Raw genomic sequence first — 14774 nt, forward strand, 5'->3', positions numbered from 1 at the left:
AGAAAGATTTCAGCTGCTGTTCTTTTAAGTTGACACAAGTGTTATTCTTTATTATTCATTGAATGCAGAAAAGGATAAAATATCATTTGTGCCAACTGTGTCTCCTAAAAGGAAAACAATTTTAGTCCAGTGCAGAGGCAAAGAAAAGGCTTCTGGTAATGTGATTCATTGGCAGTTTAAACTTGCTAATGTACCTCTTGTACAGAATTTTGTTGTGGTAAAACGGTATGATACAAATGGTAAGGAGTATACGACAGTTCCACCATGAGACAATTCTGCGCTATGGCTTCGATCGAGCTACTTTCGTCTCCTTCGCCGTCTACTGCACCCTCTGTGTATATGTTCAAGTACCTTTCTATTGTGTCTGTACTAGTCTTCATGATTGTTATGCCTATCACAAAACTATCCCCAGTATCGGACTTGTTGTAAGCATCGATGGAAATAATCTCTGCACCACCTAAGATAAAAAAATAAATTTGTCCATACTACTGTTCATGCTACTGATTAAAGAACTTATAAAAGAAGATACAGAATGGCGTATGAAATGTTATATTTAATTATCTAATTCTATCTAATTATCTAAATCTATCAAATATTATCAAACTTTAAGTAATAAATCCTGTATTAGTTCTGTATTAATTTCATTAAAAGTAAATGTTTTATATATAAACCAAATGATATGGATACATTTCGTGCGCTATCTTGTACAATCCTTAAATAAAATAGTTTACATACTGGGAATATATGTGAACAATAATTCCTTCACCATAGGTCTCAGAAATTCAGGTGTTTGATGGTACTCGCAGGAATATATTTTTCTTTTTAAAGATGCCACTAATAATTTGTTGGAACTATTGGGCGAGCACAGTTTGGTCATGGAATAAATATTTCCCTGGGATGCTAAAGGAAACCAGTGCGCGTCTATGAGATTGCTCATCATTGTAAATTGTCAGGAAGGCTGAAACTAAAGCAAGATAAGGTGAAATAATTACAGAGGCTTTTAACACTATCTTATATCTATTTCTATTATAATGTAATTTAATCTTAATCTTGGTTCAACTAACTCATTTTTTTCTATTTCTCAGAATTAAAGGCTCAGTTATATCAACGTATGATGAACATTAATTTTGATTTAACTTATCTTCAAAATTATAAAATGAGCAAGTTATTAATATATATAAATCGAGATTAAAATTAATTTTACATTAGAATCAGGTCTTAAGTACCTGATGTTTTAAAATATTAATATAACTATAATTGTGACATCTTAAGACTGTATTTAAGATGATTTTAAATACAAGAACTGACTATAAATATCGGTTAGAGTAATTTCTCCGACGGATAAACATTCATAGAAAAAAAGAGAAAAAAATTAACAAACCTCTATCGCAAACTTATGCCAAATCGAGGTTATATTTATTACAATCGACTAACACATGTAGAGGAGTTCGCTTTCATCTCTAACGTCGGTCTAGCATCGATCCTGCATCAATCCTTTGCAGTTTCAATTTCCATCGACTGCAATCTCATCGTCGATCCGAGAAATCTTGAATACATTTGCGCGCGCGAGCGCATCGCGCGATACAGCTGAGAAAGTAAACGAGATTTAAAGAAAGAGATAAAGACAAGAGAAAAGTCATGCCTTCTTCTTATTCGGCAACGTAGAAATTGCCGCGTGCGCGGATTTTCGCAATCGCTTTCGTAATAGCCTTGAGGGAGCCGTGGACTATCGTGGACGATGACGCGATATGTGAAAGTGGGTGTGCCCGTCGCAGCGACTCGGTGTGCTCACAGTGTGACAGTAGTGCTCAAAGTGTTCGTACAGCTCGGATTAGTATCGGTTGTGTCTGCCTCTGCGCTGCGTGTCCGAGTATTCCGAGTTTTTCCACCAACAGGAGCTAGAGACCGGTAAGGAGAGCGATAGTGTTCCCCAGTTCAGTCATATAACTCGATAACGTGTCCACGTATTCTCGTATTTTCTTTTTATTCCTTATCCTTATCGGGTGTTGCTCGGAACCGATGATGCGATCAATGCGGTCGATGATGGATCGCCAATTAAGAACCCCAAAGTACTTAATCCCAAGGAAACTCCAGGGAACTTCGACTCGACTGAACTCCGATTAATTAATTTTTTATCGATTGATGTCTATTCGGTTAATGTAGATTTAATCTTGCCTTGATGAAGATAAAAATTGGAGCTAAGTCAAATGTAAGTCAAATGTAGAAAAAGCGTAAATACCTCTTTTATTTTTCGTTGTCTCAATTTTCGCTTCTTGAAAACTTCATTTTATGTCATCGTTATATTCTTTACTTATTCCAATTTTTATTTTTATCAGGATGGTTGAGGAAGATAAGAAAATAAGTTAAATTGAAATTATAAAATTAATCTATATTGGCCTATTAACTGTTTTATTTGTCTTAAATAACAAGATTGACACATATTTTAACATGACATATGTAACAAGTACAGGAAATCAAACTTGGGCCCATTTCTTTAATGTATAGGCTTTAATCTCGGTTTAAATTATTCTTTTTTTTTACATATCTTTTTTTATATATCTTTTTTTAATTCTTAGAAGCAGAGAAGAAGATAAAAGGCCGAATAAGTTAAACCGAAATTTAAAAAAAATAGCTAAATTGATCAAGAATTTTCAGTAAGAGACATAAATGACACAGTGTAGCACAGTGAATAATTATATCCTTATTGTTTTCTAATGTTAAATAAAGACGAAATGATCATTATTTTTCAGTTATTTATTGGTACATGACACAAGAATCGATACAAGTGCCTTCTATCTTTGTTATTCACTGAATATCAAGAAAGATAAAATAGTGTTTGTGTCGACTTATCTCACTAAAATGGAAATTCAAATACCTTGCGTCTCGTGCTGGAAAACACCACAAGTTAATTGGAGTTTGGTCGAAACATAATGACAAGTTCTCGACCGCACCGGCTTCTGATCGTTAGACGATCGTGAGTCGCAGTCACGCCGACTCACGTGAAACGTTAAAAAACGATAGCTGCCGAGTCGATGACGCATCCGTTATTTATCGCTGACATGAAATCTGTTTCGCCAGGTATAATCTAGCTACAGGTAGCCCCGCGAAATTTCCTGCTGAAAACGTCACGGGAAAAGAAGAAAACCAAGATGTCGCAACAACAATATTATCCGTTCAAGGTATATAATCCTCCGAAAAAAATGGTCAAGTGGCAAGGTCATTGGCTGTGATAATTAGTAGCATCGGTCTATATATCCGAAACACCGATCTACTGGCGTCGATCATCCGTATTTTTAACATCAGCCTAGTTTCTAAAGCGATTCACGTTCCACTAAAATATGACTAATCACGCGCAAAAGTCAAGTAGAATCTTCCTTATTATTAAATTGATTATTATAAGAATCTTGCATAAGAAAGAAAACTATAAATCTTCTTTCGAAAAAATATAAATGCTTATCAATCACTGGTAGTTGTTAATTCATAACTTTTTTTGAAGATTTATATTGATTCTTTGAATATATAATATCTGAATTATAATCATGATTTTATAGAGCGCGATATTTCATTTTTTAAATATGATTCTTTTTGTAAATAACATATTTTTATAAATTATTTATATAATTATAATAATATAAGCTTGTGAAAGGATTACTTTGATCAAATTTCGATTAACTTAATTCAATCAAAACTTTGATTAAAGTCGCTCTAAACAGATTCCTTCAATTCTGTCGGAGATTCTGCAAAATTTGATTATTAATTTAATTTATTATGTTTTAGTGCACTCCAACTGTGTATCCCGCTGAACCATTCGATCCAAATGCGGACGCTACTATCTTGCGTAAAGCGATGAAGGGATTCGGCACTGATGAAAAGGCGATTATCGACGTACTTACAAAAAGAGGCATTGTACAGAGACTGGAGATCGCGGAGACTTTCAAGACTTTGTATGGAAAGGATTTGATCAGCGATTTAAAAAGCGAACTAACTGGGAAACTGGAGGATGTTATTGTTGCCCTTATGACCCCACTGCCACATTATTATGCTAAGGAGCTGCACGATGCGATCAGCGGTATGGGTACCGATGAGGAGGCGATTGTCGAGATTCTGTGTACTCTCAGCAATTATGGCGTCCGTACGATCGCCACATTTTATGAAAATTGTAAGATTTTTGTTAGCTCAATTTATTATGTACTTTTATTATGTATTTTAAATAATTTAAAAAATTTTAATTAAATAATTAGATTTTCTTAATTAATTAAAAAAATATTTCTTAATTAATCAAAAAATGATTCTCTGAATAGTATATGGCAAAGCGCTTGAGCACGATCTGAAGGATGATACATCGGGCCATTTCAAGAGATTGCTAGTATCCCTTGTGCAGGGAAACAGAGACGAAAATCAGGGAATTGATCATGCCCAAGCAATTGCCGATGCCCAAGCATTGTACGAAGCTGGTATGTTACGAAATTTTTTAAGTTTTTAATTTATTTTTTTATTTATTTTGATTCTACTAATTAAAAAAAAATCAAAATGTTTGTCACTTTGTATTTCATGTTATATTTTATATTAAATATTTTATTTTTAATCTTGATACAGGTGAAAAACAGTGGGGAACAGACGAATCTCAATTCAACGCGATCTTGGTATCTCGCAGCTATCAGCAGCTGCGACAAACATTTATCGAGTATGAGAAAATATCTGGGCATGACATAGAGGCTGCCATAAAGAAAGAATTTTCTGGCAGCATCGAGAAAGGCTTGCTTGGAATAGGTAAAGTTTCCAAATAAGATATAAACGCACTAATTACATATCTATTCCGACTGTCATGAGTATGCCAATTAACATTCTTATTTATGAGTCATTACAGCTACTAATTTCATAATGTAACTAGCCTTTATGTTTCATATTACTTTATAAACACGCGTATTTCAGAATTCATTGATATGATTATATGAATCAAGATAAACTTGCTCGATTATATTTCCCTTTTCATTATACTTAGACGAAACTAATTGTGTCTTTCAGTGTGAAATATGAGCAAGTGGTTGACATAGCAGTTCGATACAAGGAAATTATATGTCCCTTGAATGCAACGAAGTATCAATAATCTCCATAGTATAATATGATATCACGAATCGAAATTTTCATGAATACTTGACAAATTTACGTTCGCTTTCTGCGAACTTTCATTAAACGATCGAAAAATTTTCACAGGGTCGAGGCAAGTTACCGCAGCAAGATTTTACATGGCTTTTGTTTACCTATAGAAATATTCATACAATTGCTATGATAATTCTTAGAATTGGACACATTTTTGGATACGAATACATATAGATCCCTGACAACTTTTAGCGTAAAATGTGTAGGCATACCTCCTAATTTTTTAGTCTGTTCTCCTTCATTTGTATATAATAATCCAATTATTAGATTCTTTTTAATTCAGATTAATAATAATATTTGCGATTTTAATATGAAAGGAAAAGATATCTCCATTATTGTGTAATAATTATTAAAGAAAAACATAATTTGAGTTGGTTCATAAAATGCATGTGAAAATGGTATGAATACCTATATGGTATTGAATCCTGTACATGTTATATATTCTCTAACAATGTTGCATGACAACTATTACATGCATATGTAATACATATAATATATAAAAATATTTGTTACTATATAGATTTTCTGCATAAATGTAGTATAATCTGTATAAGATCCTGATTGAATATAAATATAGTATAACTTTACAGCATGAAAAGAGAATGCTCCCAGTTAGTTTACTCGTATTTATCCATATATTTTTCATTAATATATAATTAATGTACATATTCATCTATACATTACGAATTATTTTAATTTTTGATTGACAGTCAAATGCGTGAAGTCAAAAGTTGGATTTTTCGCTGAACGTCTATACGCCAGTATGCACGGCATAGGTACAAAGGATCGAACACTAATTCGTATCATTGTGTCTCGAAGTGAAATCGATTTGGGAGATATTAAAAAGGCATTCGAGGAACGCTACGGAAAGTCACTGGAAAGCTGGATAGCTGTATGTACTCCAAATTATATACTTCCGAAGAATTCATTCTATTATTTAAATTATTTTTTGCAATAAATTACTAATGAGTATAAATATATATATTAGTATAAATATATATATATATTACAGGGAGACACATCGGGAGATTACAAGAAGGCTCTTCTCTCCCTAGTTTCCACATAATTTTGAAAAAGTTATTAAATGTTCAAGGTACACACTTGCCTATTGATGCATAATCTATAAAAAAAACAACTTTATATATACTTGCACTGGATTCCAGTTTAATATTTGCTTATTATACTAATGAATAATTTTTAAAAGTACTTTTCTGCATTTTTAAATATTATTTTTATAATACTTTTTTAAAATCTTTACTGTATTACTTGTTATTAGTAGGCCAGTAAAATTTCTTGACGCTCTACGTTTCAATCTCGTTTATATATACATATACAAATTATATTTAATTAAATTATATTTTATATATTATTTTTATCAAAGGATTTACATAAAGAATCTCATCGTAAGAATGAGAAATGATTGAGAAATCAATAAAAATAAAATCAAGAACATTCTATATTGTTTATTTATTTCCCTGCTTTTTTCATATAAACAGAAAACAAAATACATACCAGGTGTATAAGCTTAAATCCGCTGTTTGCTCATAGGTGGCATTAGTGAGCGTACAAAGCTACCCTGGGCACACAACACACTTTTTTTTATGTGTTTGACATCTGTCAACATTAACCAGTGCACATCATCAGCAATTTCATACAGCAACATGCATTTTTTCTTTCGTAATCATGTTTAGTTTTTTGCTAAATATGCGGGAAGCTTTGTTTTTCTGTTTCAATTTGAAGAAATCGGCTGCCGAATCGCATCGAATGCTTGTGGAGGCCTATGGCGACAATGCTTTATCGGAAACAACGTGCAGAGATTGGTTTCGCCGGTTCAATGATGACTTTTGATCTGAGTAACAAGAAGCGTGAAATCGGCCCAGAAAGGTTGAGGACTGTCAATTACAGGCTCTTTTAGACGAGGACGATACCCAATCGCAAAAAAATGCTTGCCGAACAATTGGGTGTTTCTCAAGCAGCCATTTCCATGCAGCTACATGCCATGGGAAAAATTCAAAAGAAGAAGGAAAATGGGTGCCGCATGAACTGAACGATAGGCAGATGGAGCGACGACAAAACACATGCCAAATTCTGCTTGCCAGACAAAAAAGAAAATCGTTCCTGCATCGAATTGTGACAGGCGATGAAAAATGGATCTATTTTCAGAATCCTAAACGCAAGAAATCTTGGATTGATCCCGCCCAACCATCAACTTTTTCCTCAAGACCAAATCGCTTCGGAAGAAGACGATGCTGTGCGTTTGGTGGGATCAGGAGGGTGTCATCTACTATGAGCTATTAAAACCTAGTGAAACTGTTAATGCTCACCGCTACCACCAACAACTGATCAAATTGCACCGTGCTCTGCGTGAAAAAAGACTGCATTATCGGAAAAGACATGACAAGCTGATTTTCCTCCACGACAACGTACCATCGCACACGTCAACAATAGTCCAAAACTACTTGGAGACACTCAACTGGGAAGTGAGTCCCAGTTGCTTACAAGAGCCCCATCCCGCTTACTCACCAGACCTGGCTATCACCTATCTGACTATCACCTGTTTTCGTCGATGGGCCACACGCTCGCTGAGCGGCACTTCGATTCTTACGAAGACGTCCGAAAATGGCTTGATGAATGGTTTACCTTGAAAGATGAGGAATTTTTTTAGCATGGTATACACAAATTGCTCGAAAGATGGGAAAAATGTATAGTTAGCGAAGACAAGTACTTTGAATAAATTTGTTTTTGCTTTTTAGAAAAAAAAATGTGTTTTTCTGACTAAAAAACAGCGGATAAGCTTATACATTTATGCTTATACATCTGTATGTGTAAATATAAATATACTTATAGATCACAGTTTGTAAAGTAAACTAAAATATTCCAACGTAAAACATTTTTACAAAACGCATTTGTATTCTTGTAAAATTAGAAGAAAAAATTCAGCTTTTATTAATTATTCTGTACACAATAAATTATAAATACATGTCAAATATCTATGTATAAACAAATATATCTATCTATAAACAGATTAATATCAAGAAAACTTTCCCTGTATTTCTCTTTCACATTTGCCATATAACCGCATAGGTAAAAAGACAAATGAAAAATAGACATGATTATTCTGCTTATGCAGTTAAAAAGAGAAGAATGTAACCACAGAGGAAAATTCGCGAATATGAACATTTAGATTTAACATGTCCATAACATGAGTATTCAACAGTATTTCATATATACGTATATCAAATTAAAGCTATGCTTTGTATGTATATCAATTGCACACAATTAAATATATTTTTTTGCTTTACTTTTATGATTTTCCTTCTACATTGTTTTCTCATTATTTTACACTTAATCACATATAGAAAGAAAATGTCATTACTTTAAATTAATTATGTATATATTTTCAATTTAGACATGTTTAAATATAAATGTAATAAAATGGGAGAGAGTATAAAAGGAGAAATAGTGATAGAATAAAAAATATAGGGATTCTATTGTAAAATAAACAACCATTTTAAAAACAATTCTCTTCAAAATAGAAATCTTTAGAAAATTATGCTGCATTTTGTCCTTTACGTTGTATTCGTTTTTCTTAGCCGATCACTTCTCCGGGGAGATACAGGAACTAAAAACGAGAAGTTTGATTCAGTATTTTAAATATATTGCATATTTTAAACATTTACAAAATTAGTACCAGAAATAAAGTAGTACTTTTATTATCCGAAAAACAGAATAGAAATTATCCACGCTCGGATAATCAAATGGCAAATAAAAAAAAATAATAAGAATCATAGTTGGAAAAAAAATCTTTTCACATATTTGGAACTTCATAAGTACATTTATTTTAAAAAATTATACAAAAATATGGACAAAATATAATCTGTACAATTATAATATACAATTGAGAAGAATCTTAGTAAGTAACAATTGATAATTAATCTGTAAATTAATAACAAATTCCAACAGAAATTGCAGCAGATTAATATTTGAATCCAGGTTTTTTTATTTCATTTTTGCTGCCAAAACTGATGTACTTGCTATAGACTTGCAATTGTTTCATTATAGCTGTTATTTTTCTTTGAATAATAATAAATAAATTTTGTAATATTTTTATCATCATTCTACTGATTCTATGACATATTCTATATGGCAAATTCTTGATTAAATTTGTAATTTTTTTTTATATAAAATTTGTTAAATATTTTACAAAATTTTTTTTCAATAAATTTATCTATTATGAATAATATATAATAATTAATATAAATAATAGTTCGTTTTTCAAACTTTCTGTTTGTTTTCTTTTAAGCTGTTGCCATATTTAAATTTGATTTCGATTGATTTTGATTAATTTTATTTTTTTTCATATCTCACTCCAATTATTTTGAGTATATTCCTTCTAATGCTATAAATATACAATTTTGACATACAATGATACATTTTCATAAAGGAAAAATATTGCTAAAATATTGCTAAAATTCTTTTAAAGATTCTGACATAGTTAAATTTTTTCCAGAATTCTTTATATATGTAAATTCTCTAAGATTATAAATATTCTAAGATTTCTTTATAAGATCTCTAAAACTTCTAAAATTTAAAGAAGTTGAAAATCTTTTTTTTTAGAAATCTTCATAAAGATAATAAGTAAAATTAACTGAGTTTGATTTGAAAAGTAAATTACATGTAATCTTATAGTTTTTGAATTAAATACAATAGTATCAATTTTATAACTATAAGAGTAATTTATGTTACACTTTGTCGAAATCGGTTTATTTTATTCATCGTCCTCCAGCATAAAAATTCTTATGAATTTGTGTTTTTATAATTCTAAAAATATTATAAGATGCTATGAGAGTATTTTTCATTGGAATGAAAAATAATATATAAAAAATGGTGAATAATAAAAAAAATATATATATATACTGTTAACTAACAATTCAATATAATTAAAATAGGATAAATATTGACAACAACTCCGATTTTGATTTTAATATTGTTAAGAGTACTCTTCTAAATAATCTTCAGAAGTGAGGTTTTGATCGTCATTCGTTAAAAAAATTATTCATAATTAAAGGTGGAAAATTAGTAAGAAGGAAAAGGCAAATTTATAATGAACTCACGTTAACTACGCGGAATAAATAAATCATATTGAAAAGATATTTATTTAATATTTATATAATAATATAACAAATTATAAACCTCATTTCGCATTGTAAGTAGGGAACGGTGTTTTACAAGTATTTACTTTACATAGAAAGCCATTATATATTTCAGTATATAGGATATTAAAAAAAATCATGTAGTTTATAATTTTGCAAAGTGCATGCTTGGAAGGACAAAAGAAGTCTACATATTCAAAATTAAATATACAAAAATGCAAATAATATAATATTTATATTAGGTAAAAATAAAATTAGAATTAAACACACCTTTATATCATCAATTTTATTTATTAATAATATCTTAATATATAAATAATGAGCGACTTCTAAAATCTTTCGATTGCTATTCAGGACAGTGCCCTAGGACAACATACAATATGATCTGTCAAGAACAAAATTATCGGAGCCATTTTGTCAATATTTACCGTTTCTCTTTCAATTGATATATTTCAGTTTAAAATATTAAAAGAATCATTAACCTTGATTGTTAATGCCACTAGCGTTTTTTCTTGGACGTCCTCTAGGCCGGCTTGAGCCGGCCTTAAGTTTGAATTGTTTTTGATACAAAATTGGAAAAAACATCGCAGGCATTCTTTGGAAACATCTAAGTGATGGTGTTGACATCATATTGTCTATAGGTGGCCATGGTGTTTTAGGTATTGTTTGAAACTCGGTCTGGCAAGCCCAATGTAAATCGAAAACATTTTTCCTGAAAAGTATTTCCGAACATATATTTCTTTGTTAGATAAAATTTATATGTTCTGATATCTAAGCAGATACATCTTAGAATGACAAATATTTTATATATACTTTATGTATACTCTGATTTTAAAAACTAAATGTCTCATATTATTAACATATATAATATTTTATTTGAATAATTGACGTTGTTTTTTTTGTACATTGATTGTAATTGTATTTATTTTAAATTTAAATTACTGAGACAACGTTCATTGCGAATTATTTCTAATTACAATAGGTTGTAGTAGATAAACGAAATCATATCCAATACATCTATTCAAGAATAATTTTTTTATAATTCGATAAATGTTACCTTAATAATTTAAATTTAAATAATTTATTTAAATAATTTAAATTTAAATAATTTATTTAAATAATTTAAATTTAGAATACTTACAATTACAATATATAACAAGAATAGCATCAATTATACTAAAACAACATCAATTATAATAAAGTATTGTTTGTGTTAGCAATATAGAATGCTTACGTAGCTTTTAAAATTGGGGTATAGTATAAAATATCTGTCATTCGAATGATTATGACTGATTGTATACATATTCTTTTAACAGTTTAGAGTTACGTTCATTTCAGTTACCTATGTTCGATTGTATTTTCATAAATATAAGCAAACGGTCCATTTTGTGGGACATGCCTCATAATATATCGGCCAGGAGTTAAGGATGACAATCCTTCGATTATATTATACAAAATATGTAGAGAATCTTCTACTTTAATATTATAAAGTCGTTTTATCTCATTGCTCAATGATATTGTTGTATGTCTTTCTATTTGTATTATTTCTGAAGTACTAGTTTCTATCCTGACTAGATACAAAAAATATATATAGTCATGCGAGTAATTCCATATAAGAACAAAAATGGTAGATTAGTCGACAAATCTCAGAAATGATCCCAATTCTCATCTCTTATATACTTTATATACTTTATATTTATGATTTATAAGAAGCTAATTAAAGAATTAAGTGTAAGTATTATGTGGTATAAGGGTAGCATAAGATTGTAATCCATTTTGAGAATAATGAATCAATACATATAGACATAATATAATTACAATCATAAAATAATACCTCTAGCTAATAATGTGTTTGGTCTAAATTTTAATGATGCCCACTGATGCAAGCCTTCCTCTAATGTTACAGCTTCAGCTCCTAATTCTAGCTGATGCTCCATCTTTGGTGATAATATTAAAGGCTGACATTTATTGTTTGATAACATCTAGCAAAGACAGATTTCATATTATATAATTCAATACTTATTATTAATATAAATACGAGAAATATTCTTACTTCAACGCCATCTGTTTTTGTACGAACCAACATTTGATAGACCTTTACTCCATGTTTTATTCGTTCATGTTCTGGAAGATCAGTTTGTCCTATTTCGAAAAGATTATATGAAACATTTTTTTTATTTATTTTGGAATCAATTTTGTCACTTGTTAGATCATCTGTATCTGATAAACACAAATCTTCATCAAAGATTTTAAGATAATAATTAGATAAATTATTATCGTTATTATCCGAGTCTGAATGATTTGCAGCCTTCTCAAGTTTGTCTTCTATAGTATGTTTTGTTCTAAAATATTTGTCGTAATATATACATAACAAATTCAATTTCTATATAATATTATGGTTTCTAATTTATGCTTTATACTCACTTTTTTGATGATTTACTTTTAACAAAATAGTATCTAAGGATATATTTATATATCCAAGAATTCTTTTGTGGTATAGTGGCAATGGTAGGTGGTAATCTTTTATCAATATAAACAATATTCTTTCCACAATGCGATTTCACAACCACCGGTACAAGCCATGAGCCAGAATGATCCGAATTTATGTTGCTCAGTAGACACTTGAGGCCACTAGATGAAATAACAATATCTGCTCCAGTTTCCATTGCAAGATTCTCGCAATATGTATCCTCGCTCACGGGTAATCTAAAATGTTGCATCACTTTGTCAGGTTCGATACATGGAGGATATTTTGCTAGCAATGATGCACTTTTCATGAACAATATATGTTGCTGATCGAGTTTCGGTAATACCACCTTTGAAAAGGATTCCTGAAAACATTAAAATAATATACATATCCAAATTGAATACATCAGATAAATATCAATTGTGATAACTTACCTGTTGCAAACAAGATGAGATCTTTACTTTAATATCTTGATTTTTTAAATGAGTCCTTTGTACAGAAAGTGGTACGCTTATAGATTCAACATAATATCTCGGTAACTTTTTAAATCTTTGCATTTTTGTGTTCCATTTTGTTATCACAAATTTATTACATTTGATTTTCCAATTGAAAGCATCATCCCACTGACTCTTTGCAAAATCTAGAAAGTCCTTCTGTTCTTCAGATATTATTTTTTGCAATGCCTGGAAGAAGTTAATTTTAATTTCAATAATAAATCAGAAGTTTATTAAATTGTTCATAAATAAAAGTAAATTTAAATTATTTTTCTTTTTTATCTTGCTTAATCTTATAAAAAAGAGAATATTGAACTGGATATTAAAAAATATAGAAATTTAAACTCAATAATGTCTATTCACCATGTATTGCTCGAACTCTTTTCTCTCTTCATCGGACATGCTCTTTTTTTCATTGTCAGATAATCTTAATAAAACACGAAGGCACATAGCTTGCTGAGCTTTGTCTAAAGAAGACTTTCTAGGAAAGCCAAACGATAATTTTCTTATGCCAGGTACATAAGATCTCTCTTGTTCTTGCATACGAGAGTTGCCCTCATTCTTGGTTTCTTGTTGGTTGACTTCTAACTGATTATCATCTTCTGAATCGGTTAAAACCTCCCCATCCTCACGGAGATATTTTTTAACCAATTCTAAATCAACATTAGCATACTCGTTGTCGATATCTTCAAGTGGATCCGTAAAGTTACCAGTCAAAATTTTGTACATTGCGCTCTCGCGCTCCATTCTCTCATCCTTGATGAATACATTGTCTATCAAATCTTCCAATGGAGGATGCCTATAATAAAGTAACTATATCATAATCAAGTATAACATATAATAATATACAGAAAGATTTACATTATAACAAATAAATATTAACCCTTAATACACATAATGAATCAGTTAATTTTACAAGTGATTCTTACATCATTTTAACATTTTAAGAAAATATTTATAAAATTACGTATTTAAAAAAAAAGGAAACATTAGAGACCATTATTTACCAAAGTTCTCCTATTTCAAAGAAAAGAAATGCGCAAGTTACAAATGACCAATACCAATTGTATGTACTAATTAAGAATTAATTGTAAAGAATTAAGTGTAAATGAAAGACTTGCTGCTAGATTAATTAACATATTTTATGAAACGGAGCTTTTAAAATAAACTTTTTCAAATGAAAATTAGAGAAGTGGGAAAAATATCAATATTACATCGCTTTAAGTCCATTTACAAAATATGAGTTAATCCACTGTTACAGTAAATCTTTCAAATATAAACCAAGAATTTAATATAAATTTTTCTATAAATTATAAAATACAGAATCTCGCGTCAAACAGTCTAAGTGTATTATATATCACGGATCATTCAATAATCATGAAAAAAAATTATACTCAAATCATACAATATTAGGTGTAGTCATATTAGGTGTAGTAAAAAGAAATCCATTATTTTTGCATGAAATTGAATGGAAAAATAATGGGTTTCTTTTTACTACAC

General features: G+C 30.0%; 3 protein-coding genes across 5 annotated transcripts in view; 1 reads left to right on the top strand and 2 right to left on the bottom strand.

Annotated features, from left to right (window-relative positions):
- Positions 1–3064, bottom strand: part of LOC108693008 (kaptin-like) — a 4484-nt gene extending 1420 nt beyond the window's left edge. Inside the window, exons 1-3 of one of the 3 annotated variants that reach the window (XM_018201637.1) lie at positions 2876–3064; positions 736–964; positions 195–457 (exon numbers count right to left, since the gene is read on the bottom strand). In XM_018201637.1, coding sequence (XP_018057126.1) covers positions 195–457; positions 736–940 — 468 coding nt within the window. In that variant the 5' untranslated portion in view covers positions 941–964; positions 2876–3064. Of the gene's footprint in view, positions 1–194; positions 458–735; positions 965–1381; positions 1656–2875 lie in introns of those variants that run through there. The other 2 variants (XM_018201636.1, XM_018201635.1) reach the window with 2 other exon arrangements.
- Positions 1729–6607, top strand: LOC108693010 (annexin B9). The gene is made up of 7 exons (XM_018201638.1): positions 1729–1908; positions 3079–3179; positions 3778–4159; positions 4302–4454; positions 4597–4770; positions 5871–6052; positions 6173–6607. The coding sequence occupies exons 2-7, from the start codon at positions 3150–3152 to the stop codon at positions 6224–6226; spliced, it is 975 nt and encodes a 324-aa protein (XP_018057127.1). The 5' UTR covers positions 1729–1908; positions 3079–3149; the 3' UTR covers positions 6227–6607.
- A 2077-nt stretch (positions 6608–8684) lies between these two features.
- LOC108692923 overlaps positions 8685–14774 on the bottom strand; it is a 6294-nt gene continuing 204 nt past the window's right edge. Inside the window, exons 2-9 of the mRNA XM_018201501.1 lie at positions 13638–14073; positions 13215–13463; positions 12738–13144; positions 12367–12655; positions 12148–12295; positions 11656–11884; positions 10796–11025; positions 8685–8782 (exon numbers count right to left, since the gene is read on the bottom strand). Of these exons, the coding sequence (XP_018056990.1) occupies positions 8730–8782; positions 10796–11025; positions 11656–11884; positions 12148–12295; positions 12367–12655; positions 12738–13144; positions 13215–13463; positions 13638–14073 (2041 nt within the window). The 3' untranslated portion in view covers positions 8685–8729. The remainder of the gene's footprint in view (positions 8783–10795; positions 11026–11655; positions 11885–12147; positions 12296–12366; positions 12656–12737; positions 13145–13214; positions 13464–13637; positions 14074–14774) is intronic.

Source organism: Atta colombica, unplaced genomic scaffold, assembly GCF_001594045.1.
Source record: "Atta colombica isolate Treedump-2 unplaced genomic scaffold, Acol1.0 scaffold83, whole genome shotgun sequence".
NCBI lineage: Eukaryota > Metazoa > Arthropoda > Insecta > Hymenoptera > Formicidae > Atta > Atta colombica.

Bases quoted from the DNA above. Each gene is read 5' to 3' on its own strand.
- LOC108693010 (XM_018201638.1), top strand. From the start codon at position 3,150: ATGTCGCAACAACAATATTATCCGTTCAAG. The intron at 4,160-4,301 runs GTAAGATTTTTG...TTCTCTGAATAG, and splicing joins CGCCACATTTTATGAAAATT to TATATGGCAAAGCGCTTGAG. The intron at 4,771-5,870 runs GTAAAGTTTCCA...TTTGATTGACAG, and splicing joins GAAAGGCTTGCTTGGAATAG to TCAAATGCGTGAAGTCAAAA.